The 26,302-nt window shown below is 48.8% G+C and overlaps 2 protein-coding genes and 1 non-coding gene across 13 annotated transcripts in view; all 3 read left to right on the forward strand.

Moving 5' to 3' along the window:
• Window positions 1–16,601, forward strand: part of Tnpo2 (transportin 2) — a 19,995-nt gene extending 3,394 nt beyond the window's left edge. For 4 of the 11 annotated variants that reach the window (XM_031340621.1, XM_031340620.1, XM_031340623.1 and 1 more), the window contains exons 3-24: window positions 284–359; window positions 436–585; window positions 4,160–4,266; window positions 4,348–4,481; window positions 4,572–4,653; window positions 4,729–4,851; window positions 4,954–5,072; window positions 6,642–6,702; window positions 6,809–6,974; window positions 7,117–7,269; window positions 9,067–9,292; window positions 9,506–9,677; window positions 10,514–10,708; window positions 10,791–10,949; window positions 12,479–12,566; window positions 12,773–12,871; window positions 13,375–13,470; window positions 13,725–13,830; window positions 14,035–14,134; window positions 14,212–14,286; window positions 14,373–14,500; window positions 14,582–16,601. In XM_031340621.1, the coding sequence (XP_031196481.1) occupies window positions 284–359; window positions 436–585; window positions 4,160–4,266; window positions 4,348–4,481; window positions 4,572–4,653; window positions 4,729–4,851; window positions 4,954–5,072; window positions 6,642–6,702; window positions 6,809–6,974; window positions 7,117–7,269; window positions 9,067–9,292; window positions 9,506–9,677; window positions 10,514–10,708; window positions 10,791–10,949; window positions 12,479–12,566; window positions 12,773–12,871; window positions 13,375–13,470; window positions 13,725–13,830; window positions 14,035–14,134; window positions 14,212–14,286; window positions 14,373–14,480 (2,595 nt within the window). In that variant the 3' untranslated portion in view covers window positions 14,481–14,500; window positions 14,582–16,601. Of the gene's footprint in view, window positions 1–283; window positions 360–435; window positions 586–4,159; window positions 4,267–4,347; window positions 4,482–4,571; window positions 4,654–4,728; window positions 4,852–4,953; window positions 5,073–6,641; window positions 6,703–6,808; window positions 6,975–7,116; window positions 7,270–9,066; window positions 9,293–9,505; window positions 9,678–10,513; window positions 10,709–10,790; window positions 10,950–12,478; window positions 12,567–12,772; window positions 12,872–13,374; window positions 13,471–13,724; window positions 14,287–14,372; window positions 14,501–14,581 lie in introns of all 11 variants that reach the window. The other 7 variants (XM_031340625.1, XM_031340624.1, XM_031340626.1 and 4 more) reach the window with 3 other exon arrangements.
• Window positions 9,354–9,423, forward strand: LOC116071860. Its single transcript, XR_004111207.1, has one exon. It is a non-coding gene; the product is annotated as a small nucleolar RNA SNORD41 (small nucleolar RNA).
• Window positions 16,602–18,469: 1,868 nt separating the features above from the next.
• Window positions 18,470–25,893, forward strand: Fbxw9 (F-box and WD repeat domain containing 9). The gene is made up of 10 exons (XM_031340628.1): window positions 18,470–19,154; window positions 20,693–20,832; window positions 20,911–21,039; window positions 23,187–23,299; window positions 23,384–23,475; window positions 24,615–24,763; window positions 24,849–24,962; window positions 25,066–25,155; window positions 25,238–25,303; window positions 25,382–25,893. The coding sequence occupies exons 1-10, from the start codon at window positions 18,746–18,748 to the stop codon at window positions 25,454–25,456; spliced, it is 1,377 nt and encodes a 458-aa protein (XP_031196488.1). The 5' UTR covers window positions 18,470–18,745; the 3' UTR covers window positions 25,457–25,893.
• Window positions 25,894–26,302: the final 409 nt, after the last annotated feature.

Here is a 26,302-nt window from a genome sequence, read left to right on the forward strand (position 1 = left end):
TTTTTTTTTTTTGGTTTTTCCAGATGGGGTTTCTGTGTAGCCCTGGCTGTCCTGGAACTTACTCTGTAGACCTTGCCGGCCTCTGCCTCCCAAGTGCTGGGATTAAAGGCATGCTCCACTACTGTCCTGCTTTTGTTTTGTTTTGAGTCAAAACAAAACCCAAAATAAGGTCTTGGGTTCATGCTGGCCAGGGATTGAATATCTTACCTCAGCCTCCCTTGTGTTGAGATCACAAGCATGCCTCAGTACACCTGTCTTTCCAAGTTCCTTAACAGCCTGGCAGAAACTCAAACAACTCAACCAGTTTCCTGACTTTAACAACTACCTGATCTTCGTCCTCACCAGACTCAAATCCGAAGGTATGCTCTCTGTCCCTCCAGGCCACACAGATCTCGCTTCTCCCTTAGTCCTCTGACCTTAGCACTTTTCCCACAGATGAGCCAACCCGATCTCTGAGTGGCCTCATCCTCAAGAACAATGTGAAGGCGCATTACCAGAGCTTCCCGCCTCCTGTGGCTGACTTCATCAAACAGGAGTGTCTCAACAACATTGGCGATGCCTCCTCTCTCATCAGAGCCACCATTGGTGAGGGGGCTGTGGGGGTCACCATCAAGGACATACTAAGGGCTTGCACTGGGCCAAGAAGCTATTCAACGTGTTCAGGGTCTTGCTTACTGAATGCTCCAGCACCCTCTGATAGCACTCTTACTACTGTCATCTGACTGGAGAGGAAACTGAGGCACAGAGATGATAAAGGGACTTGCCTGGCAAGTAACAGCTTGGAAACAAGCCAAGCAGTGCAGGTCAGTCTTGTTTTTTTCCCCCTTTTTTTCTTTTTGAGAAAAGGTAGCCCAGAGTGGCCTCGAACTTTCCACTCTTCTGCCTCAGCCTCCTGAGTACAGTGTCCACAGTCTCAAACAATGTGCCTGATGCTCAGCAATTAGAATACCCGCTTCCACTGTCCAGACGGAGTCATTATTGATGCCCCCTCAAAATTAGACACAGTGGGAATTAGCTAATGGAGGCGCCTCGCTGAGTCCAGGAAGAAGAAATGCCTGAGGACATTGCAGCAGTTGCTGCTACGGTTTACTTAGGGACATTCTCCTTGAAGGCGTTACACTAGAAGTATTAATAGGTGATTTCTTAGCAACATTTGAGTCTGGAGATAAGAGGACAACCTTGGAGAGTCAGTTCTTACCTCCCACCTTGTCAAGATGGTTTCACGTTTTTGCTGCACAGTGTATTATTCCAGGCTCATTGGCACAGTAGCTTCCTGTCCTTTCTTCTCTTTCCTCTCATCTCAGAATGGAAGTGATGGGTTATAGGTGCACACCACTGCATCCAGCTCATGTCGGCTGTGGGGAGCAAGTCTGGGCCAGCAGCTTAGTGGTGGGTGGTTTTACCTGCTGAGTCATCTTTCCAGCTCCAGATTTTTTTTTAAGCCATTGTTTTTCTTGAAATCTGTCAACTAAAACTGTGGTTTTATTTTATTTATTTTTTTTTACTTACCTGTGCTATATGTGTGGAGATTAGAGGACAATTTGTTCGTTGGTTTTCTCCTTTTATGTGGGGCACAGTGTTGGAACTCAGGCCATGGTGGGTGGCAGCAAGTGCCTTTAACCACTAAGCCATCTTGCTGGCCTCTTTGTAGTGTAAAGGAAAAGACAGGAAAGGAGGCCTTAAAAATAAAAGGCTAGTTGTGGTAGCACATGCTTGTAATTTCAGCACTTAGGCAGCCTGGTCTAAATAGAGAGTTCCAGGCTAGCCCTAGGTGAGCTCCTATCTAAATAAATAAATAAGTAAGTAAGTAAGTAAGTAAATAAATAAGGCCCATGCCTATTTGGGAGGTAGTAGCAGGTGGGTCTCTTGAGTTCAAACAACATCTCTTGAGTTCAAACAACATTTAGGTACATAGTGGATTCTAGCTCCGTCAAGATTACAAAATGAGACTCCATTTATGAGCTAACAAACAAATAGCGAAGACAGAAAAATAGTACTAAATTAGAGCTAAATGTTTGGGCCTGTTGTGTTAAAACAAATATTCAGGAAAAAATTTGAGTCTATATATATCTAGATTTTTTTTTTCCCTTAGTAATACAGTGTTTTGTTTTAAACTTACTTGTCTAGAGGTAGAGTGGGGTGTATGTGTGGAGGTTAGAAGACGACTTTGAAAGATTGTTCTCTCCTTCCACGTGGGTCCCAGGATCCAAGTCAGGTTGGCAGGCTTGTTGGCAATGACCTTTATATACTGAGCTATCTTGCTGTCCCCACAATATACTTTATAACTATGTATTATTGATATTATTACAGGAATTTAAAGTCATCTAGAGGTGATTTTAAAGGCTGTGGGAGGTTGGGGACATAGCTCAGTGTGCCTGTTATCTATAGGAGGGTGTGTATAGGTTCTGTGTAAGCAGTGTGCCAGCTCCTATAATGCACCTGAGTTTGGCCTTTCTGATGACCTGGAACTAATAACCCATAAAATATCTGTACTTGAAGAAGCCTTGGAAGAGCTCTAGGGTACTGGTATTGTTTTTGAAACAGGGTTTGCTACTCAGCCTGGGGTTTCAAATTTGGAATCTTCCTGCCTCAGCCCTCCAAGGACTAGCTTACAGATCTCTACCTCAGCTCCTGATCACAGCTGATGTTCTTTATTGTTTCCATTGAAAACTGAGCCATGTGGTGTAAGAGGTCTTGTGAGATAGCCTGCATAGAGTATGGGGCCTGTCTCAGAATAGTATGGTATCATCCTTTCGCAGTTTACCCAGTCATTTCAGAGAGGCTTCAGTTTTAGGGGTTGGTATCACTGGAGAGTTGGCAGTGGCAGCTTCTGCACTCCCTGCCATCCTTTATTAATGAACGGTGTGTGCACTGGCCGTAATATCCAGTTCTGCCTGGCGGCTCCATTGCCCTCAGGCCTCCGATGAAGCCTTCTACTCAGTACCTGTGAATTTCATTATTCTAAACCAATTTATTGTAATGTGAGCATTAGTTCCAGTGTCAGTATACTTTTTTACTTAAGCAAACATTCCCTGTTGCTCTGTGTATGTGTGTGCACATACTCACATGCATATAGACAGGTGTGCATACCCATGCACATAGACAGGGGCCAACAGCAGGTATCAGATACTGTTCTTTCACTCAAAGGATCTGGAGCTACGCTGGTAGCCAGCAAGTCCTGAGATCTTCCTGTCTCCACTGATTACTGATATTACAGGTGTGTACCACCACACCTGGCTCTTTATGTGTGTACTGGGAACTGAACTCGGGTCTTCATACTGGTCTGTGTAGCATAGCACTCTCACCAGCTGAGCCTTCGCCCCAGCCCCCACCCTTATATTTCTGATTGTCAGTAGAGTCCTCTCTTCAGATGCAGAGGCTTTCATGACTTGGTTATTTGATCCCCACCACCTTCCTCATCACAGTCTGCTTCCCACTCTGGCCTTTCTTCTATCACTACACCAGGACTGCCATACCTCTAGCCAAGACATCTTTGCCACAGGTGACTGGAGGCCACGTCCTCTAGGTCTTTTCATACACGTCAAGATATCACCTGACTACAATTTTAAAATTGCTTCTTTTTAGCTGGGCCTAGTGGCACAGGCCTGTAATCCCATCTACTCAAGAAGCTGAGGCAAGATCTGCATGTTCAGGTCTTGCCTTGGGACCTTAACTCAAGGTTAAAAAAGCAACAACAAAAAAAATAGGGAATGCTTGCCCACTGTGCATCGGCTTTGAGTTCAGTCCTCTGTACTATGAAATAAAAGTGATTGAAAGACAATTGACTTTTTCCTGAGGGCTTGCCTTGTGGCCACTCATATCTTTGGCTTATGCACTTTCACTTCACACCTCTCTCCACTTGTAAAAGCAGTGATTTGGGGTGGATCCTATAACCTAGAACAGTTGCTTCATAGTGAGGCTGTGTGCTGAGTCTCCAAGGACGACTTGAAGAGGGCCTGTCACTCTACAGAGGAGTGCTTACTTGCTATTTATGAGGCCTGGGTTATGTTCCCAGCACCCCAAAGAAAGGCTCAGGGTGCCATGCAGGACTTGCATGGAAGAGAAAGGAAAGCTGTTGAGCCAGTCCCTTGGTGGGGAGGGTTGAGGGACCAGTAGGCCCTTGCCCAGCCTGACCAGCTTCTTTCCCTGGCTGCTCCAGGCATTCTTATCACCACCATCGCTTCCAAGGGTGAGCTGCAGATGTGGCCAGAACTGCTGCCCCAGCTGTGCAACCTGCTCAACTCAGAGGATTATAATACCTGTGAGGTAGGTGACAGGCAGTAACTGGCCTGGCCCAAGCAGGGGCTAGAGCTCAGCAGGACTCACAACATCCATCCCTCTGCTTAGGGAGCCTTTGGAGCCCTACAGAAGATCTGTGAAGACTCCTCTGAGCTTTTGGATAGTGACGCTCTCAACAGGCCCCTGAACATCATGATCCCTAAATTCCTGCAGTTTTTTAAGCACTGCAGCCCTAAGATCCGGTATGTGTTGTTCCTCAGAGCAGAATGGTCTTAGAGTTGATAGGCAGATGCAGGAATTCATAAGTGATCCATGCCTTCACTGACTACTAGGTCCCATGCCATTGCCTGTGTGAACCAGTTCATCATGGACCGGGCCCAAGCACTGATGGATAACATTGATACTTTCATTGAGGTGGGTCACCAGGCTCCAGGTGGATAGGACGAGGCTGAGGGGTCCTCTGGCAGCTGACCTTTCCCATCTCCACAGCACCTGTTTGCCTTGGCTGTGGATGATGACCCTGAGGTGAGAAAGAATGTGTGCAGAGCCCTTGTGATGCTTTTGGAAGTGCGGATTGACAGGCTCATCCCTCACATGCACAGCATCATCCAGGTGGGAATGAGCAACGTCAAGGGCAACACCAAGGGGTGGCTGCTGGGCTTTGGGGAATCCTCCTCAGTTGGGCTAGGTTTCAGCCTCTCTTTATTACCCCAGTACATGCTGCAGAGGACCCAGGACCACGATGAGAATGTAGCCCTGGAGGCCTGTGAATTCTGGCTGACGCTGGCCGAGCAGCCCATCTGCAAGGAAGTCCTGGCCTCCCACCTGGTCCAGTGAGTACTCACGCCCCATGTCCTCAGCCTCGGGTCCTTCCTGTACCTGTGCCTTTCCCCTGGCTGCTTTTGCTTACTATATCTTAAGTGGTTTATGTCAGTTTTCTTTGAATCCTGTGTACACTGATTTTTATGGGATGAAGCTTTAATGCCTTTAAAAATTAGGTAGCAGAAACCAAGTGTGGTGGCTCATACCCCTCACTTACGAGGCTAAGCTTGGATGATTGCCACAAATGCTTTATAATGAGTTCCAGGCCAGACTGGGTTACATGAGACCCTGTCTCAAGAAAAAGCTAGAAGACAGAAAGAGAAGAAACAACCATCAAACAAATCAAGGCTTTGTCATGGCTTTGTAATGGCAGGCTCTAGATGCTTAGAGAATGGCATCCATCCACTTTTCTTTCAGACATGGCCTTCTAGGATAAGTAATGCTGTAGCTCTGACTTTCTTTTTTCTTCTAGATTTTGAGTCAGGGTTTCTCCATGTAGTATAGCCTTGGCTGTCCTGGAACTCACTCTGTAGACCTAGCTGGCTTAGAACTTAAAGAGATCTACCTGCCTCTGCCTCCCAAGTGCTGGGGTTAAAGACTTGTGCCCTATCACTATAGACTCTGGTGTTCTTCAGTTTACGAGTTCAGAGTCTCTTGAGTGGTACTTTAACAAGAGCTTACTTTTTTGGGTTTTTGAGACAAGTGGGCCTAAAACTTACACTCTTCAAGTGCTAGGGTTAGAGGCATGTGGCACCATGGCTGATGTGAGCCCCCTTGTCTTGACCATTTTGGATGACTTGGCTATCTCAGATTATTGAGACTCTTGCAAATAGGGACAGGAAGGTTGTGTCAGTTTTCATGTCTAAAGCTGTGTGCTACCATGCTTTCTGCTTGTTTCCTGCCAGCAGCCCAACAGCTTTGTTTCAAGAGTGTCTGGATAATGAGTCAGATGTTTGTGCTTTGTGTAGGGCTAGGGGGCAGCACTGTTGAAGGTTTTCAGGGTTCTGTCATTCGTTGTTTGAGTCAAGAGGCTGTGTGGTGGTACTTGTCACTGAGTGATAGATGGGGCAGCTGGATGTGGCAGTAAACACTTGTAAGCACAGTGTTGGAGGTTGAGGCAAAAAGATCATGTTCTTTTTATTTTTTTAACATTTTTATTATTATTTTTAAATGTCTATCAGTGTTTTACCTGCATGTATATATGCCTGTAGCACATGTGTGCAATGCCCACAGAGGCCAAAGGAAGGTATTGTGTTCCTTGGGGCTGGAGTTAGAGCAGCTCATGATTGTGACTGCTCAGCTACCTCTCCAGCCTCAAAATGTATGGTTTCTAGGCCAGCCATGGCTACATAGACCCTGTTTCAAAAGGAGGGGGAAAAAACTGTGTCTGCTAATCATGGTGGCTGAAAATATGTTGCTAATTCCCTGAAGAGAAGTGAACAGAAACAGGACAAAGGAATATGGGTGTGTTGAGCATAGTCTGCCCCTTGCTCTGCTCCAGTTCACACCTCTGTTACCTTTTCAAGATGGGTACCTAGCCAGAGTCCCTGCATCCTTTCAACCAGTCTCTTTCCCAATAGGTTGATTCCTATCCTCGTGAATGGGATGAAGTACTCTGAAATTGACATCATCCTTCTTAAGGTCAGCCATGGGGCATCCACACCTGGCTATGGGTGGCCAAGACCATTGGGTATTGTATTGGAGGTCTCCAGCCAGTGCTGAGAAATCTGCCTGGGGTGGTCCCTAGGGGGATGTGGAGGAGGACGAGGCGGTACCTGACAGCGAGCAGGACATCAAGCCACGTTTCCACAAGTCACGCACAGTGACATTGACCCACGAGGCTGAGCGGCCAGATAGTTCTGAGGATGCTGAGGATGACGATGATGATGACGCTTTGTCGGACTGGAATCTGAGTAGGTAGTAGGCTGGCTCTGTGGGGAGAGGGTGAGAAGCTGGTGGGGAGCACTTTATGAAGAACTGGTCTCAGGGTTGAGATAACGGGATGAATACCTGCCCCACAGACCTCCCTGAGCCTAGCCTCATTGTCCCCTTCAGGGAAGTGTTCTGCAGCTGCGCTGGATGTCCTTGCCAATGTCTTCCGAGAGGAACTGCTGCCCCACCTACTTCCCCTGCTGAAGGGCCTCCTATTCCACCCTGAGTGGGTAGTCAAGGAGTCAGGGATCCTGGTGCTGGGTGCCATTGCCGAGGGTGAGTCTCCTTCATTTTGTTGGCACTTGCCTGAACTGACCTGAGCATTGCAGATGAATGCAGCTCTATAGCACAGGCCAGGACTCTTCATTCTTTTTTTTTTCTTTTTCTTTTTTTAAAATAATTATTTTTAATTTGAGACAAGGTTTCTCTGTGCAGCTTTGACTGTCTTGGAACTTGCTTTGTAGATTAAGCTGGCCTTGAACTCACAGAGATCCTCTGTGTTTGGGATTAAAGGCATGTACCACTACCATCTGGCTTCTTTATCTTTTCCAAATAGCTCTGTGATCTTATTCTTCGGCCATCTTGGCCTGAAAGGTGTTCCCCTCCCCCTAACATTCTCAATATGCTAGCCTTCCCCCCATTCTCATAAACAGGTGATTCTGTAGTGGTTCAAGCATATAGATAGTAGCTGTTGCCCACTGCAGGTCCTTCCTCAATACCCATCCCACTAAGATACCCCTTGCATGAGAATCCATCCAGGGGAGCCCCCTTCACATAGCCAGTGCCAATCCCAGGCTTCACACATGGCCAAATAGTTAGACAGGCTGGCACCACTTCCCTCATTGCCCAGTGTACAATTGGGCTGCAACCTGGTTCTTGCTGTTAGACTCCCCACCATAATTAGAAGTGCCTAGCTATGGAGTTTCCTTAAATTTAACATAATGTTTTAGCTGAGCACAGTGGCATGCATATGTGTAGTTACAGAACTGGAGGAGGACTACTGCAAGTGTGAGGTCAGTGTAGTCTACACAAGGGAGTTCAGGCAAGCTAGGGAGATAACAAAACCAAAAACCACAGGGCATCCTATAGTTGGCATGGCATTTCAGTTTCTTTTCTCCCACAAGACATAGGCTATGGACTGTGACCACTTTTGGCATGTATGACTATCTTAACACCCAGAATTGTCACCTAAACTGCAGGCATCAGCCTGTTTTCAAAAGTCAGGATGAAACAAGGGGGGGGTGGGAGCTAGCATGCATAAGGCCTTTTATTCCCATTACTGAGAAGACAAAACTACACACCCCACCAAACAAAATAAACAATTATAAAGTTAAAAAATAAGGGCTGGAGAGATGGCTCGGTGGTTAAGAGCTATCGGTGCTTCAGCTCGAGCAGCCATGTAGCCCTTTATGATTTCCTATAATTCAGCTCCTGGGTAAGTGAATCCTCTTCTGACCTCTGTTGGCACTTGCACAGACCATGCACATACCTGTGCCCACTCAACAACACCCCTCATGCTCTAAAATAAATCGAGCGAGGGGTGGGAGGAAGAGGGGGGGATAAGAGAAGTGCAAGTGTAGAAGGTTTCAGATTGCGAATCATGCCTGTCCAGTCTCATGACGCCCACTTCTCTAAGAAGCTTGCAATTTTGATTGTTTTGAAGTGGGAGGTGGGAGAGGTTCAGGTATTTCCCTCCAGGATTATGCTGGCCTCCTGTCTTCAGTGCTAGCATTATAGGTTTGGGCTTGGGCTTCTGCCCAGCCAGAATTTGGACCACTTTCAGCTGCAATGTGTCTGTTGTGTCCCCCTTTGCTCTGCCTTTTATGGACTCTTTGAAGATCCTCTGTTTTTCCACCTATCATGTTGGGTTGGATATGGGTTTGGTTTTTGTTTTTGTTTTTTGTTTTTCAAGACAGGGTTTCTCTGTGTAGCCCTTCCCGTCCTAGAACTCACTCTGTAGACCAGGCTGGCCTTGAACTTGTCTGCCTCTGCCTCCCAAGTGCTGGGATTAAAGGCATGTGCCACCACTGCCCCGCCCAGCCTTCTCTTAAAAGCCCTCCTGTCTCCTGGTAGGCTGCATGCAGGGAATGGTGCCCTATCTACCTGAGCTGATCCCACACCTCATCCAGTGCCTGTCAGACAAGAAGGCCCTAGTACGCTCCATTGCCTGCTGGACGCTGAGCCGCTATGCCCACTGGGTAGTCAGCCAGCCACCTGACATGCACCTCAAGCCTCTGATGACAGAGCTGCTCAAGCGTATCCTGGATGGCAATAAGAGGGTACAGGAAGCAGCCTGCAGGTGAGCCTTGACCCATGACCCCTGTCCTTACAGTGGCCCTCACTTACAGTGGCCCTTACCCTGGGAAATGATGACACCTATGACTGCTGACAAGACTCTGATGTCTGTTGTATTCGTACTGGCTGATCCAGGATCCACCCTCCCTAGCTGCTTGTGGTGCTGCTCCATCTGCTAGAGTTCATTAAACTTTCCTTCCTATCTTCTCTCCACCAGTGCATTTGCTACCCTGGAGGAGGAGGCCTGCACAGAGCTGGTGCCCTACCTCAGCTATATCCTTGACACTCTTGTTTTTGCCTTTGGCAAGTACCAGCATAAGAACCTGCTCATCCTCTATGATGCCATTGGCACCCTGGCCGACTCTGTGGGCCACCACCTCAATCAGCCGGTGAGACCCTAGACACACTGTCCCATCCTGTGTCCTTTAACAACTGGTGTGTTAGTATTGACTCGTGTTACAGGCCAAGGCCATCAGCCTGTCCTTACTCTGCTTCCAGTTTAGTGGGATGACCAAGTCAGCGCTGTCAACAGGTTCTCCAGGGAGGGAGCAAGGATTAAAAACAAAAAAGACCGTTAGGCCACACTGTAGCATGACCCCAGGCAGTTGTGAGGCTGGGGCAGGTTTATTTTTTTCCCAGTCTGCTTTTACACCTTTTTACTTGCATGCCAGTAATAAGGTCAGTTCTAGGTTAAGGAACAAGCAAGGTGATAAACACAAATAGTCAAGGAACAAAGGAGGCAATAAATTCCTAGCTCACTGTTCCTGAGGGCTTACCAGGATGACCAGATATCTGAGCCTATTTTCCTGTCCTTGCCCAAAGTCATTCTTGCCTGAAGCCTACTTCCTTGTTCTATCCCAAAATCAGATTCCTGCCTGAACTTCCCTATCCTGGCCCAATGTCAGATTCCTCTCTTAAGCCTACTTCCTTGTCCTGGCCCAATGTCAAATTCCTGTGGAAGTTTCTCAAGGCAGCCCCAAAAGCATTCCATAGTGGAAGAGATGGACAGTTATGAGTCAGCATGGCCACTGCTGTGTGGGGGAGTGCAAGGGCCTTTGTGTACCAGGAGGCCCTACCCAGGTTTGGGAGGAAGGGACATATAGATGAGAAGCCTTACCCTGGGATTGGGAGGAAGGGACATACAGATGAGAAGAATCAGGAGCACATGTCTCACTGAGTGAGGCTGCCACACTCATCTAGGAAGCCCACTTTCCCACTTCTCCAGGAATACATTCAGAAGTTGATGCCTCCACTGATCCAGAAGTGGAATGAGCTCAAGGATGAAGACAAGGACCTCTTCCCCCTGCTGGAGTGCCTATCATCTGTGGCCACTGCCCTGCAGAGTGGCTTCCTACCCTACTGTGAGCCTGTCTACCAGCGCTGTGTTACCCTGGTGCAGAAGACACTGGCCCAGGCCATGGTGAGCACCCTGGGCCTCCCAACCACACGCTCTACTCCCCGGGATGTAGACTGCTTCCCTCATCTGCCTCATTTATATCTAGATGTATACCCAACACCCCGAACAATATGAGGCCCCAGACAAGGACTTCATGATTGTTGCTTTGGACCTGCTTAGTGGCTTGGCTGAGGGCCTGGGTGGCCACGTGGAGCAGCTGGTAGCTCGGAGTAACATCATGACATTGCTCTTCCAGTGTATGCAGGTGAGTGAGTACCCAACATAAGCCACTCCCAAGTCAGGCCATACCTAAACAGGCCAGGTTTCTTTTTCTTTAAGACAAGGTTTCTCTGTATATCCTAGCTGTTCTGGAACGTGCTCTGTAGACCAGGCTGGCCTCAAACTCAGAGATCTGCCTGTCTATCTCCTGTGTGCTGGGATTAAAAGCACGTTAGCTGGGCGGTGGTGGCACACGCCTTTAATCCCAGCACTTAGGAGGCAGAGGCAGGTGGATTTCTGAGTTCAAGGCCGGCCTGGTCTACAGAGTAAGTTCCAGGACTTGTTACCACTGTCCAACTGACACCTGGTTTTATAAACAAACAAATGAATAAATGTTTGTAGGGTAGTTCCTTGGGAATAACATCTGGATTTTGCCTGCCCTCCCCGACATAGGTGTGCACTCACACCCTGCCCACACACACATAGAACAGTAAAAAATTTTTTCATATACTATAATGCAAACTGATGTACAGGCATTTGTGGTGGCCTAGTCTTTAATCCCATTTCTTTAGATCTGGAGGCAGAGGCAGGTAGATTTCTGAGTTCCAGGCTAAACAAGGCTATGTAGTGAGACCCTATCTCAAACAACAACAACATAACAAAATATAGGTAATGGGGAGATGGCTCAGTGAGTAAGTGCCTGCTAGACAAGAACAGGAACCTGAGCTTGATCTCCACCACCCATGTAAACAGCTGAGGTTGGTGCTGAAGAGGTGGCTTAGGGTAAGGGCACTTACTGTTGTTCCAGAGAACCTATGTTTGGTTCCAGCACTAACATCAGGCAGGTACTAATGACACCTGCCTGTTTTAGTTCCCCAGGGGACCTGACTCCCTCTTCTAGTCTCCAAGGATACCTATAAATGTATACAACCCTCTCACCCAACATACACATGTAATTAAAGATGGAAATAAATGGGTGCAGCTGCATAGAGGTGCCTGTGATTCAGAGCACTGGGGAAGCTGAGGCAGGAGGATTCCTGGGGTTAGTTCTCTGGCCAGCTTCTCTGGCTGAGTTTTAGTGAACTCAGGTTCAGAAAGAAACTCCTCAAAAATGAGATTGGGTGGCAACTGAGGATGCACACTAGTGCATTGGCATAATGGTGACTAAGAGGATTAGGCAGGAAGACGGAAGTGCCTAGGGCAGCCAGGTCTGTGCAGCAGACCCTGCTGTCTCAAAGAAAAATTAAAGTGTGTTTCATACAACTGCTATTTGGTAGTTTAGGGGGTGGGGGTGGGTAGGGGTAAAACAGGGCTCTGGAGATTTTTGGTTTTTTGAGACAGGGTTTCTCTGAATAGCCTGGAGAATTTTAAAAGTAAATGCTTACCAATGAACTTCACCACCAACCAGGTCCCGGGAAACAAGGTATAGTGTAGTAGGAGAAGGAGTAAGGGCCAGCCCTGTACCTCAGCCAGTGTTTGTGGTCAGGATGTGCTCTAGGGGACTACCACCTCAGATGGCTTAGATGGAAGGAGGAGGAGGAGCCCTGCCATTTCTGCCACCTTTTCCCATTCCAGGATTCCATGCCTGAGGTCCGGCAGAGCTCCTTTGCCCTTCTGGGAGACCTTACCAAAGCCTGTTTTATCCACGTCAAGCCCTGTATCGGTAGGCGACCCCCTTTACCCCAATCCTATGACCTCAACCTTGGCCTCATGTGATGGAGACATACCCTGGGAGGCCCATGACCGGACTGGGATGTATTCGTACTGTCTGATGGGGCCTGCCCAGTCGGTTCTGGGAGCCTGGCTCAGTGGCCTTTCTGCTCAGTTTGTTTGTTTGTTTGTTTTTCCCTGCTCTTTTCTTTGCATTAGCTGAGTTCATGCCTATTCTGGGCACCAACCTGAACCCTGAGTTCATCTCTGTCTGCAACAATGCCACCTGGGCCATTGGGGAGATCTGCATGCAGATGGGTGAGTGGCCTGAAAGGCAAGCTGCCTCTTTGGTCTGTCTCCATCCTGGAGCCAGAGCTTTATTCTCTATTGGTCAGGGACAAGAGCTTATTGGTCAGGGACAAGAGCATGCTCTGGTCTCCCTGACAGGTGAAGTCAATAACTGAAGGCCATTTATGAGGTGGGGTAGATAGTTTGTTCCTACCTGATCATCTCATGTAACTGATTTTCTGAAAGCTCCACTGGGATCAGTGACCTTGGCTCCTGTCCTTTGGGAACAGTGGGTGGAGTGGTCTTGTCACCTTGTGGGTAGTGACTTCTACAAGAGAGACTCCTTTGGGTGGTTCTGTTGTGTGTTGTCTGTGGACTTGGTGGGGAGCATCCCGAGGAGGTTCTTTGTTCTCTCAGGTTTTGTGGTGCGCCAGTCTGCATGGAACTGGGGTCATGGAGTGAGGTCAGCCATGCCCAGCTGGCACTCTATGGGTGGAGTGGGCCATGCAGGGCTCTGAATGGCTGGTCCCTAGGGGCAGAGATGCAGCCCTATGTGCAGATGGTCCTCAACAATCTGGTGGAGATAATTAACAGGCCCAACACGCCCAAGACACTGCTGGAAAACACAGGTGAGTACCAGGCCAGGGCTGAGGGGGAATGGTTCCAGGAAGGAAGGGTGCTAACACCTGAAATAGAAAGAATACTGGCTTTAGAATATATGGATGGAAGAGGTCCAGGCTGGGTGGGAAGGACTACTCTGTGGGCCAAACTCAAGGGCCCAGGATAGCCACAAGATCCTTCAGTTGGGGCCTGTGGGGCGGGGCTCGGTGCCTCTTATCAGAGGCCCCGCCACGTACCGTCCCGGGGCCACTCGGGGTTGCAGGTCGCCTGACGAGTCCCTCTGCCATTCCAGCCATCACCATCGGCCGCCTGGGCTACGTGTGCCCACAGGAGGTGGCACCCATGCTGCAGCAGTTCATCCGGCCTTGGTGTGTGCCTGCCTGGGTGGGACCTATTGGGGGTGGGCAAGACAGCTGTGCCCCCCAGCACCCTCTCCCCATGGATGCATGTGGGAGACCTTTACCCACTGACACCTACCCCACCACCCCGTCCCATTCCCTCCATCCATCCTTCATCTGTGCTGGTCCAGCCACAAGTCCATCCACTGACCTGCTGCCCTCCTCCATGGCCAGGTGCACGTCCCTTAGGAACATCCGGGACAACGAGGAGAAGGATTCTGCCTTCCGAGGCATCTGCATGATGATTGGTGTCAATCCTGGGGGTGTTGTGCAGGTCCGGGCAGTGGGGCTCAGAGGGCAGGGCGGGGGCTGGCTTGGGCGGCCCCTCACATGGGATCCATCATGTTTCAGGACTTTATTTTCTTCTGCGATGCTGTAGCCTCCTGGGTGAGCCCGAAGGATGACCTTCGGGACATGTTTTATAAGGTGAGGTTCCTGGTAGTCTCATGGGTGTCCTGGGTAATAGACACCACGAGCTTGCCTCAGCCCACTGTAACCCTGCCTCACTGCAGATCCTCCATGGCTTCAAAGACCAAGTTGGGGAGGAGAACTGGCAACAGTTCTCAGAGCAGTTCCCACCTCTGCTCAAGGAGAGGCTGGCAGCCTTCTATGGGGTCTAGGTGAATGTGGAGACCACCAGGTGAGCAGGTCTTTGAGCACGCGGGCCTGTCAGAGAGTGAGGACGATGAAGACTCTGAACCACCCTCCATTTCTCCTGCAGGTTTTTGTCTGCGTCATCGTCGGAGGGTGTGCTGGGGAATGTGCTGCTTCCAGAAGTCACTGTGCCCTGGTCGAGGGGGGTTAGGGAGGAGTGAGTGGGACCTAAATCCAGGTGCAACCCAGTCTGTGCATCTGTCCATCTGTCGGTCCACTTGCCCCACCGGGCCTGATGAGTGGGCAGGTGGGTGGGGACTCCATTCTCATCCTACAAATAGGGAGGGGGGTGGGACTTCTTGGTGGGCAAGAGTTCTCTGGGCTCTAATCTGGGTCATCTCGGGCAGCCCACTTGGGCCAGCCATGTGGGAGGGAGGAATCCATAAGGCCTACCGAATCCGGTGTCAGATAAGTAAGGCAAGGGAATTACAGGTGGGGAGGGGGGTTCCTTGTAGAGAAGCATACACTCACATGTACACATGTGGACACACGCATGTGCGGGCACCACAGCCAGCTAGGCTGGGCCAACTGCCCCACCATTTCCTTGACTGCATGGAGACAGTAGAATTAGTGAACCCCCAAATTATGCCTATGGCCTTCTGTGTCCCTTGCATCTAGAGTATAAGAAGCTTCTGCTGTCTTGCCAGAATTGGCGGGGATTGTAATTGGGAGGTCTGGGGACCTCATTGGGTTCCCGGGGCCAAGGGAGGAGGGTGCTCATTTTGGGGCTGCCATCTCAGCACTTGCTCACTTTGGACCTGCTCCATACACTTCCTGCCATCTTCATGGCAGGCTCATGTAGGTGTGTCTCCATTGTTGTCACATCCTAGCCAGCAGCAGAGTGGGGACCATTGGAGCAGCTGAGACTGGCTTGAGGCTACCCTGTCCCTTTTCCTGTGCTCCAAGAGTATTTAAAGGCACAGGCCTGGACAAGTTTTCCTTGAGAAAGCTAAGGGCTGCCAGAGCTGCTTTCCTGGATCTTTTGAAACAGCTTTAAGGATAGTCCAGTTCTCTCTGCTCCTGAGAACTCCATTCTCAAGATCTGGGGCAACAGCATGTGATTGGTGAGAACAAAGGACGAAGTTTACTGGGTCCAGCAAGATTTGAAGGCTTGGAGGAGCAGGGTGTACCCAGGGCCTCAAACTTTGTCCCTTTTGGGACTTATGTTTATCACAGTGTCCACTGGACTCAGACCACACCAGATTGGTACACTGACTCAATCTTTGAAGAAATTGGTTGGGGATGCCATCAAGGTGGGAGGGTCTTTCCAAGAGGAGAGGGGCATGATTATTTCCAAATTAGCTATGGAAATCAGTCTTGTAAGATCTCTGAAGTTTTTTCTCCATCCCCTTCTTTGCTTCCTACATTTTTGGGAGCCCATTATATTTTGGGCTTTGACTGGAGTTCTGCATCTCAGGGCCTGCTCCGTCATCCCTCCAAGGACTTGGACTTTATCCCTTCCAGGCCTTGTGTCTTTTCTCAAGTAGGGTCAGGCCCTGCCTCTATTCCCAGGGACACTTAGTGCACATTCCATAACTCAGCTAGTGGTCCCCATCCCCTCCAGCCTGAAACTTGAGCAGGTCTCTGGAAGCCATTTGTAGGAAAAAAATTTTTTAAAGAAAAATACCATTAGCTTTCTGGTAATTACACATCTTAGGAGCATCCTCTGCTGGGTCTTGGGGTGTATTGATGGATTGACTGTCTGATGTAGTTGTGACCCCACTTTGTCCAAGGGGGGGAGTTCCAACTACCTTCAGGAAAGGGGAGCCCGATTCTCGTATTTCCCTTTTTTTATTTTATTTTATTTTTTTAAGGAAATTATTTAATTTTTTAATTTATTTTTTAGTTGGTTTTTGCACAATGAAGTTTCAGTTTCTTAACCTTCCTTGTCCGGGGCTGCTGACATGGACTGACCTTGATCTGTAGCCCTCCCTGCTGTCATTTCCCTGAGTCTTTTACTACCAGTATCCCCATGGGCTCCCAAGTCTATCCATCTGTTACTGTGCTGTGCTGGGGACTAGCGCCTAGGTGGCGTGAGATTCCACTCGTGTAGAACTTTGTTGAGTAAAGGTCAGTTTCTTGTGAAACACTTGGTGTCTCATTTCCTAGTCATTGGCTTTGGTGGTAGAGTGGTGTGGAGGTGGGTCTCTCTGTAACTCCACTGCTGTGGAAGTGATGAGGGGAATACAGTGGAACTCTGCTGTTTTCTCCTAGCTTCTGAGAGTGTGCACATACACACAGGTGGAGATGTACAGCCAGTCCTTGTGGTCTATCTGACTGAGGCAGGAGGATGTCAAGGTTGAAATCAGTCTGGGCTGATTACTGTCTCAAAAAATGGAGATGAATAGAATTCCATTTATGGAAACTGAGGCTAGTGGTAGCCAGTTTAGCTAGATACATAGTTCTAGCTTTTATTACCAGAGCTTGAAAAGTAAGTTGAATGACCAAGGAAACTTCCTCTCTTTTTCATCTTTGTAAGGTGGGAAGGTAGGGTTAATCACAGGTAGGTGTTCTGGACAGTTAACAACCCAGTAAAGGGCTGCCACTTACTACTGCAAACAGAACACAACTTTGGGTCACTGGGCAAGCTTGAAATTCTTTTGAGATCTTAAGAGTAGGCCAGGATAGATAGTGGTGGTGATTGCTTTTAATCCCAGGAGTTGAGATTAAAGTGAGGAGGTAGAATGTAGGCTGATTTCTAAATTCAAGACCTCCCTGATTGGGCTGGAGAGATGGTTCAGCAGAAGAGCTCTGACTGCTCTTCTGAAGGTCCTGAGTTCAAATCCCAGCAACCACATGATGACTCACAACCATCTGTAATGAGATCTGATGCCCTTTTCTGGTATACCTGAAGACAGCTACAGTGGACAGTATAAAAAAACCAAAACCAAAAAAAAAAAAAAAAGACCTCTCTGGCCTACAGAGTACGAGTTTCAGGGCAGCCAGGGATACACAGAGAACCCGTCTTGAAAAAGGAACAGAAAAGATGCAGAATGAGACTGTATGGTTATAATTCAGCTACTGGAAGAAGGAAGCAGGATGACTAAATCAAAATCAAGGTAAAATTCTCAGAAGAAAAGCCTTTTATGACGGGTATGCCTGTTAACACCTTTAATCTCAGCATTTGGAATCATTTGGAGTTTAAGGGTCTTTAGTGGTCAGATAAGGCTACATAGTGATATCTTTAAAACTAATTAAAAAGAAAAAATGCACTTCTGAGTTAAGATTCTACATGGACAAGACTGTGATTGTGGGGAGCTGTGACTCTGTAGACATAAAGTTATCCTGGCCTACCTTTAGTCCTCAACCATTTATTGCTCACATTTTTGTCTGACCTAATGCTATTTGGGGCAACCTAAATCAGAGTTCCTAGACAATGGTCATTCAACCCCAAAATAAACAACCTTGGAGCTTAATTGGTGAAGCTGTGCAAGCTTGAAGACATAAAGTTAGGATGGCCCTCAAATTTTGGGCACAGGAGAGCAACTCTAACCCAGAACTAATGAGCAGAGACAGTCTACCTGAGTCATTGGTCAAAGACCTGTTTCAGGATGTAAGACGCCTGTGAGAAGAGTTGGGTCAGCACATAAAGATGTTTGCTGTTAGGTGACCTTAATTTGATTTCAGGACCTATGTAAAGATGATGGAGAACTGACTCCACAGAGTTGCTCTGATTTCTGATACACGTGTTCTGTAGTGCATGGGGGCACACACAAAATTTAGGACAAGAATCGAAGAAGACACTCCACCCATCTCAACCTCAGGCCTCCAAATGCCTACAAAGCGTAAACTCCTGGGCTGGAACAGTAGATGGTCCAGTGCTTAAGAGCGCGTTAAATCAGCGAGATGCATACCTTTCATCTCAGCAGAGGGAGCAGAGGCAGGTCACTGAATTCGAGGCCATCCTGGATTACTTGTCTAAAACAAAGCACTTGGTCTTGCAGAAGACGCAAACTGGGTTACTAGTACCCACAGGAGGCGGTTGCCGCCATGTAAACCTAGCTTCAGGGGATCCCAAATACAAGAGTAGAAATAAAAGATGAGAGTCGCAAATGGTTAAGAAAAAAATACATTACACTAGCACGGGGTTAGAAGTCTGATTTCCAAGCCAGTGTGTGGTGGGTGGTGACTTCTGACGTCATCTAACGGGCGCCGGAAGTGATCTCGCGCTGCCTAGGAAACAAGACGCGGCCCTGGCCAAAGCTGGGACAGCCTCGCCCACCCGGGCGCCATGGAGCTTCCTTCAGGGCGGTGTGGGGATCCTCGCCCCTATGAGGACGAATCGGACCCCGAGCCAGATCCCGACCCTGACTCTCAAGCTGAGGCCTACGTAGCCCGCGTGCTTACCCCTCCCAAGCCTGGCCTGACCCCGCGGCGCTCGTCACTGCAGTCCACGTTCTCCGCGTCCCTGGGCGTGCCGGAGCGAAAGGCTGCCTCCAAAGTCTCGGCCGTGCGCCTGCCGGGCCTCCTGAGCCTTCCCCCGGAGCTGCTGCTGGAGATCTGTGCCTACCTGGATGCGCGGGTCGTGCTTCATGTCCTGCCGTGCGTGTGCCAAGCGCTGCACGACCTCGTGCGTGATCGTGTCACCTGGAGGCTACGCGCCCAACGCCGCGTACGCGCACCCTACCCAGTGGTGGAAGGTTTGCACACCCCTGGGAACAGGAACTCCTCCTGCCCGGGTCAGGCTTGGGGTGGGAGAAAGAGCTACCTGGCCTGTGGATGGGCACAGCTTCTGACGCCGACTTTGAGGCTGTCTCAGCTCTGCCTGGAGACAGGAATTTTTGGGTGCTGCCTATTCCTTATCGACCACAAGGTAGATACTTGGTTTCCTCAGGAAGTGCTCTGGACCTGAGATTTCTAAACTTAAAATTCAAAGATTTCCAGGTTTGCGCTTTGTTAGCACTAAAGCCCAAGCTCTGATGGGGATAACTCTCGGACTTCTTGGATTGTACTCGGAGTCAGAATAAATCCAAAGAATTCTCAAGCTTTGGAAACTTCTTGAGGCACAAGCAGCAACTAGCTTAACAAAGCCCCTGACCTCTGGAGTATTGATCCAGGATCTGTTAAGGAGAGCTTCTGAAGCCGGGCAGTGGTGGCAAACGCCTTCAATCCCAGCACTTGGGAGGCAGAGGCAGGTGGATTTCTGAGTTCGAGGCCAGCCTGGTCTACAGAGTGAGTTCCAGGACAGCCAGGGCTACACAGAGAAACCCTGTCTCAAAGAACCAAAATTAAAAAAAAAAAAAAAGAAGAGGTTCTGAATTTCTAGAGTCCCAAACCCTGAACTAGCCTCGGGGTTTAGAGATTGGGATCATTAATACCAGTAATCTTTCAGTACTGGGTCTAACCTGTCACCTTTTCTATTTTATTTTATTTTTTATTTTGGGACAGGTTCTCATGTAGCCCCAGGCTGGCCTTGTACTCCTGATCCTCCTTCCTTAGCTTACAAGTGTTGGGCTAGCTTTGTCATCTTTGCAGAGCTGGTGTGTTATTCCTTCTGCCCTTGAGTTCATTGGTTTCTGGAGGAAAAGACGACTTGAAATTGATGATTTTGAGTTTTTGTTGTTTGAGTTGACCTCCATCCTCTAGTCAGGTTTACAAACAGCATTGATAAAACAGGTGCTTGGACCTCATCCAAACCATTGAATGGCTGACCTGAGGTTTAGATTCTGACTTGGAGGGGGTGGGGGCCGGAGGGAGAGCTACTAGGGATAAAAGCCAGGGCCCTGTACTTCTTAGGTAAGTTCTCTACTGCCAAGCCATATTTCCCACCCCTTGGCTTCTATGTCTTGATGTGGCTTCCTGGATTATAGTTAGAAGTTTTAACCATTGTGTCCTTGGATCTGGGCCAGGTGGCTAAGACCAGAAGAGATGGTTAGCCTTGAGGCCCCTGGAGAGAATTGAGAGTGAGGTTGTTGACACCTGGGCTAGGGTTCGAGAATGAAGCCTGGTAAAATGTTAGTCTAGGTTTCTTAGAGCTCGGGTAAATATTCCTAGTTCTGTATGGGAGATGGGTGGTCAGGTAGCCTGAGGCAAGGCCAGAGTCTGTGCTTGTTTGGGGTATGGGATGGGATCCAGGCAGCATTCTATCTAGGTCTGGTGATGGTTGGGCTTCCTGGCAGCCAGGGCTGGACTCTATCAGCTGATGCCCCCTGAATATCCTGCTTATGGTACCCCATAGAGGAGAACTTTGACTGGCCAGCTGCCTGCATTGAGCTGGAGCAGCACCTGGCCCGCTGGGCAGAGGATGGACAGCGGACTGAGTACTTCTGCCTGTCGGATGGCCACTTTGCTTCCATTGATGCAGTGTTGCTGCTCCAGGTGAGGGGAGCTGAGGTGGGAGGCCAAGAAGGGTAAGAGGTGAGGAACCTCAACGATAACTCCAGGCTCTCCTTCCAGGGTGGGACACTGTGTCTGTCAGGCTCTAGGGATCGAAATGTCAACCTGTGGGACCTGCGACATCTAGGGAAGGATCCCAACCGAGTTCTGGTGAAAGCCTTGGGCACCCAGGGCAATAGCACACACAAGGTGAGAAATCTTGAGGGGCATAAAAACAGACTGGGGCTGGGCGGTGGTGGCGCACATCTTTAATCCTAGCACTTGGGAGGCAGACAAAAGGCAGATTTCTGAGTTCGAGGCTAGCCTGGTCTACAGAATGAGTTCCAGGACAACCAGGGCTATATAGAGAAACCCTGTCTTGAAAAACCAAAACCAAAGAAAGAAAAAACAAAAAACAAAAAACAAAAAAAAAAACAGGCTGGGAGGATGCTGCAGCCGAGTTCAGTTTTTAACTGACCAATGGGTAGTTAAAATGAAGATGAAAATGGACTAAGTATTAATATGCATATGCCATAATTTTGGTCGCTGGCATACGATAGTTGCTCAATTAAGTTATCAGGTATACCTCAAGAGGCCAAGTGCAAATAGGTAGTAGTTATAAATCTGTCAGTGGGGATCAGCTAGCCTTCAGTATGACTGCTTTCATGAGAAGCACCTGATGAAGGGCAACTCTACTCATCATTAACGTGATCTGTGCCCATGACCAACAGACTGAGTGCTGAGTTCAAATGTCTCCTGAGTGGGGGAACTCAACTTCTCTGTGCCCATGTTGTTTTGTTTTTTGTTTTTTGTTTTTTTGTTTTTTCGAGACAGAGTTTCTCTGTGTAACTGTGGCTGTCCTGGAACTCACTCTGTAGACCAGGCTGGCCTCGAACTCAGAAATCCTCTTGCCTCTGCCTCCCAAGTGCTGGTGTGCCCATGTTGTATCGTTTATCAAGGAGCATATATCCTCAAAGGGTTTGGCCGGGAATGTCTTGACCAGATGTCAACTCACTACACATACTAACTGATAAGGCAGGAACTGGTTTTGTTTTGTTTTTTTTTTTGTCTCCCCCACCCCTTTTTTTTTCATTTGTAAATATAAAAGCAAGGGCATGTGATAAGTTGGGTTCTGGAGGGGAAGCTGCACTTTTTTTATTAAAATTTTATGTGTGGAATGTTTTACCTGTATGTTTGTCTGTGACCAGTTGTACATCTGGAGCCCTTGGAGGCCAGGATGGTGCATTAGATCCCTTGGAACTAGAGTTACAGGTGGTTGTGAGCCACCGTGTAGGTGCTGGGAATCAAACCTGGGTCCTTTGAAAGTTCAGCCAGTGCTCTTAATTGTTAAGCCATCTCTCCAGCCCTGGAAGCTAGATCTATTTTTTTTAAAAGAATTATTTATTTATTTTATGTATGTAAGTATACTGTCACTGTCTTCAGACACAGCAAAGAGGGCATCAGATCCCATTACAGATGGTTGTGAACCACCATGTGGTTGCTGGGAATTGAACTCAGGACCTCTGGAAGATCAGTCAGTGCTCTTAACCTCTGAGCCATCTCACCAGCCCCCGAAGCTAAACATTCTTAATACAGTTGTTTGAGGCTTCAAACTTGTATTCGTGTGGGCCCCTGAAGACCTTGACTGAAATCTTGATGGCACATGCCTGTAATACCAACACTCTGAGGAAGCTAAAGGTAGAGGGTTGTTCTGAGCTTGAAGCTAGCTTGAGCTATAGAATAACCTGGACTATAGAATCAGACTGTTCCCAAGAGCAAAGAGAGCAAAAACAAACTATTGAGGACTGCCAGAGTGTGGCTCAGTGAGAGAGCACTTGCCTAGAATCTGTTGAGGCTCTGGGTTCTATCCTAGCAAAAGGAGAGGGGTTAGGAGAACTAAGAGAGACCCAGAGGTCTCTAGGTACTACCGGAGATGTGTTCTTGTACCCAGGCTGTGACAGGCTTGCAGATTCAAGCCCTAACCCTACACATTGATATTTGTTGTGAGTCCTCTATAACTGAGCTATACTCTGGCAGTCCTCAATAGCTTAGTTTTGTTCTTTGAAACAGTCTGATGCTATAGTTGTCTGCCTCCTCCTTCTAACCCTTGGTTTTTGTCATCTTTGGGAAGAGATGATTACATAGTGTGGGAGTTATGTGTGTTACAGCAGTGGTGTGGAAGTGGGCATGAGGGAGGAAAAGCTGCTTGGCTTTGAGTAAATCTGTTCAGCTATTGGATCCTTCTCTGCCAAAGCAGGAAGATCCAGGCTTCCTCTCTTGAGCTTTGGGAAGGAGAGAGGCATGAGCTGTGGTACAGCTCTTAAAGTGATGAGTGACTGCTGTACCTGTTTCCACAGGGTTGGGTATGGTCGCTAGCAGCACAGGACCACCGTGTGTGCTCCGGCTCTTGGGACAGCACTGTGAAACTGTGGGACATGGCAGCTGATGGGCAGCAGTTTGGAGAGATCAAGTGTGAGGGGGCCCGGGCAGGGGGCCTGGGTGGGTAGAGCCCTGCCCGGCCATCACCCCAGCCTTGTGTGCCGTGTGTCCCCAGGGGCAAGGCGGCAGTGCTGTGCCTTTCCTACCAACCTGATATCCTGGTGACTGGTACCTATGACAAGAAGGTGACCATCTATGATCCCAGAGGTGAGCCTTTAATCCCAGTGCTTAGAAGACAAAGGGAAGCAGATCTCTGAGTTCAAGATCAGCATGGTCCACATAGTAAATTCCAGGCCAGCTAGGGCTACACAGTGATATATCCTGTCACACACACACACACACACACACACACACACACAAAAAAAAAAAAAAAAAAAAACCCAAACCCAAACCAAACAAAAGAAAGGAAACACAACACAACAGAAAAGAACATGGGGGTAGGGCACAGGGGCTGAAGAGATGGCTCAGCCCTTCCAGAGGCCCTGGGCTGGGTTGGGAAGCACCCATACGGTAGCTAACAACCATCTGTAAGTCCAGTTTACGAGGGTCCATTGGTACTGCATACATGCCATGCACAGACATGTATAGGGAAAATACCCAGACACATAAAATAAAGAGAAATATCAAGACTCAAAATTAAAAAAAAATGAGTCATTTGATAAAAGGAAAAGCATTGGTGGATGGCGTAAGCCTGTGTCATTGCATGTCTTTCCTGTGTTGTGTGACTTTCTTCTTCTGGGGTTTGAACCTTGTGCCTCCCTCAAAATGGACAAGTGCTTTGTCCCTGAACTCTGTTCCCCTTTTCCTTTTTTCATTTTGAGACCGGCTCTCACTGTGTTGCTGAAGGTAGCCTCAAACTCACTCTAAATATTAGGCTGGCCTCTTCCTATTAATCCTCCTGTCTCAGCCTCCTGACTCCTGAGAAGTTGGGATTACAGGCCTACACCGTGGTCTGGCTAATACTTAATGCTTTCTCTTTCCCCCATCCTGGGATGGAAGCCAAGGCCTTGTGCTTGCCGGGCTATTGCTTAGCCTCCACTGAGTCATTTAACTCCATGAAACTAAGGGACCCTGAGCTGGACTTAGGCTTGGGCAGAATGTGCTTGGGTCTGTTTTACAAGGAGCTGGTGGGGTTGGGGGCATAGAGACAGGGGGCAGGAAAGGACAAAAGCCTGTAGGACCAAGATCCAGGTGGGGTATGAGGGGAGTGGTCAGTTGCCAGGTGAGAGGCTGAATGAGTAGAAGGTTTTCCCAGGGGAGATGATGGCCCAGATCCTCAGGTGGTCCTAGAGTCTCTGAAGGGCTCTGATGTCCTCCATCTTTCCTGGTCTGTCATCACATTCCAGCTGGCTTGGCCCTGGTGAAGAGCCGGAGGCTGCACTCAAGCGCTGTGCTAGCAGTGCTGGCAGATGACAGGCATATCATCTCAGGCAGTGAGGACCACAGTCTTGTGGTATTTGATCGTCGAGCCAATAGCGTCCTGCAGAGACTGCAGGTGGGTGACCCTCCCCTGTGTCTCAGAGAGGAGTGCAGCCCAGTCTGCAGTTCTTTACCTGCTTTCTGCCTTGTCCTTCCTACAGCTGGACTCCTATCTGCTCTGCATGTCTTACCAGGAGCCCCAGCTCTGGGCAGGTGACAACCAGGGCCTGCTGCACGTCTTCGCCAACCGAGATGGTTGCTTCCAGCTTATTCGGGTCTGCTAGGACCCCTGTCTGTGTATCCCCTGTGACTCCTTGGGTGTGGAGGGCTAACCATGGGAGAACTCCATCTGAGTGTCACCCATCCTTTCTCCCCTAGTCCTTTGATGTGGGTCATCAGTCTCAGATCACAGGGATCAAACACTCTCTGGGGTCTTTGTACACAACATCTACCGACAAGACAATACGGGTGAGAATACTGGCCCATGCAGACCCTCTCTCCCCAATTGGTCAGGGAACATACCCTGACCTCTGCCACTTGTTCCTGTTAGGTTCACGTGCCCACAGATCCACCTAGGACCATCTGTACCCGGAGGCACCACAACGTGTTAAATGGGGTAAGGTCCTGCCTCATATAGCCTGCTGGCCTACCAAGAACCCAGGCCATCCCTGATTTCACTGTCACTGTTCCCCAGATCTGTGCTGAGGGCAACGTTGTGGTGGCTGCCTCTGGTGGCCTGTCATTGGAGGTCTGGAGGCTGCTGGCCTGAAGAGCTAGCTGGACACGACAGCTGTGGATGGATGCTGGTATAGACTGCCTGCTGAGGCTGCACCGAGGCCTCTGCTCTGGAGGAATTCCTGTTATTGGTGCTGCCCTGCTCCACAGACCTGGGACACAGGAAGCCCTAGGGCTGGGCCCACACTTGTGCCTGCAGGGGTGACACTCTAGTTTTACTTCCAGGAGGGCTGTTTCCTACCTTCCACTGTGGGTTTGGTTTTGTTGAGACAGGATCTCATGTAATCCAGGCTGGCCTCATATTCTCTATGTGTATGAGGCAGGCCTTGAATGTCTGATCCTCCTGCCTAAATCTCCCGAGTGTTGGGATTGCAAGTATGCCACTATGCCTGAATGACCCATTTTGTTAGGATCTGGATGTCTCTCCCACAGGAGTAAAGAGAAATAAACCTACTGTGCAGTTGTTGGAAACGAGAGTGTGAGCATTCTGTGACCAGATATCTGTGCCTGTTTGGGTCTGTAGGTGTGACTGAGTGGGTAGTAGCATGCCAGGGCTGGGGTGCCTGCTGTTCTGTGCATGCATGCACTCAAGGACCATGGATACCTGTGTCTGATGTAACTTAGTGAGGTGTTGGTGGGCTGTGTGGCATGGAGACTCTGACTCAAATCCCCAATATAAGTTTTTATGGAGAAAGCAGACACGTGTTCCAACCACCCTGTAGGTATATGGCAGGCGGCCATAATGCAGGTCTCTTCATGCAGGGCTCTAGGTGCACAGATATGTGTAGCTGTGACTGGAAATGGGCATAGGAGGAGAAATGACAGGTATACACTGGTCCCTAGAGATCCGTGGTACCCCTCAACCTTCCATTTAGCACAA

Source organism: Mastomys coucha, unplaced genomic scaffold, assembly GCF_008632895.1.
Source record: "Mastomys coucha isolate ucsf_1 unplaced genomic scaffold, UCSF_Mcou_1 pScaffold22, whole genome shotgun sequence".
NCBI lineage: Eukaryota > Metazoa > Chordata > Mammalia > Rodentia > Muridae > Mastomys > Mastomys coucha.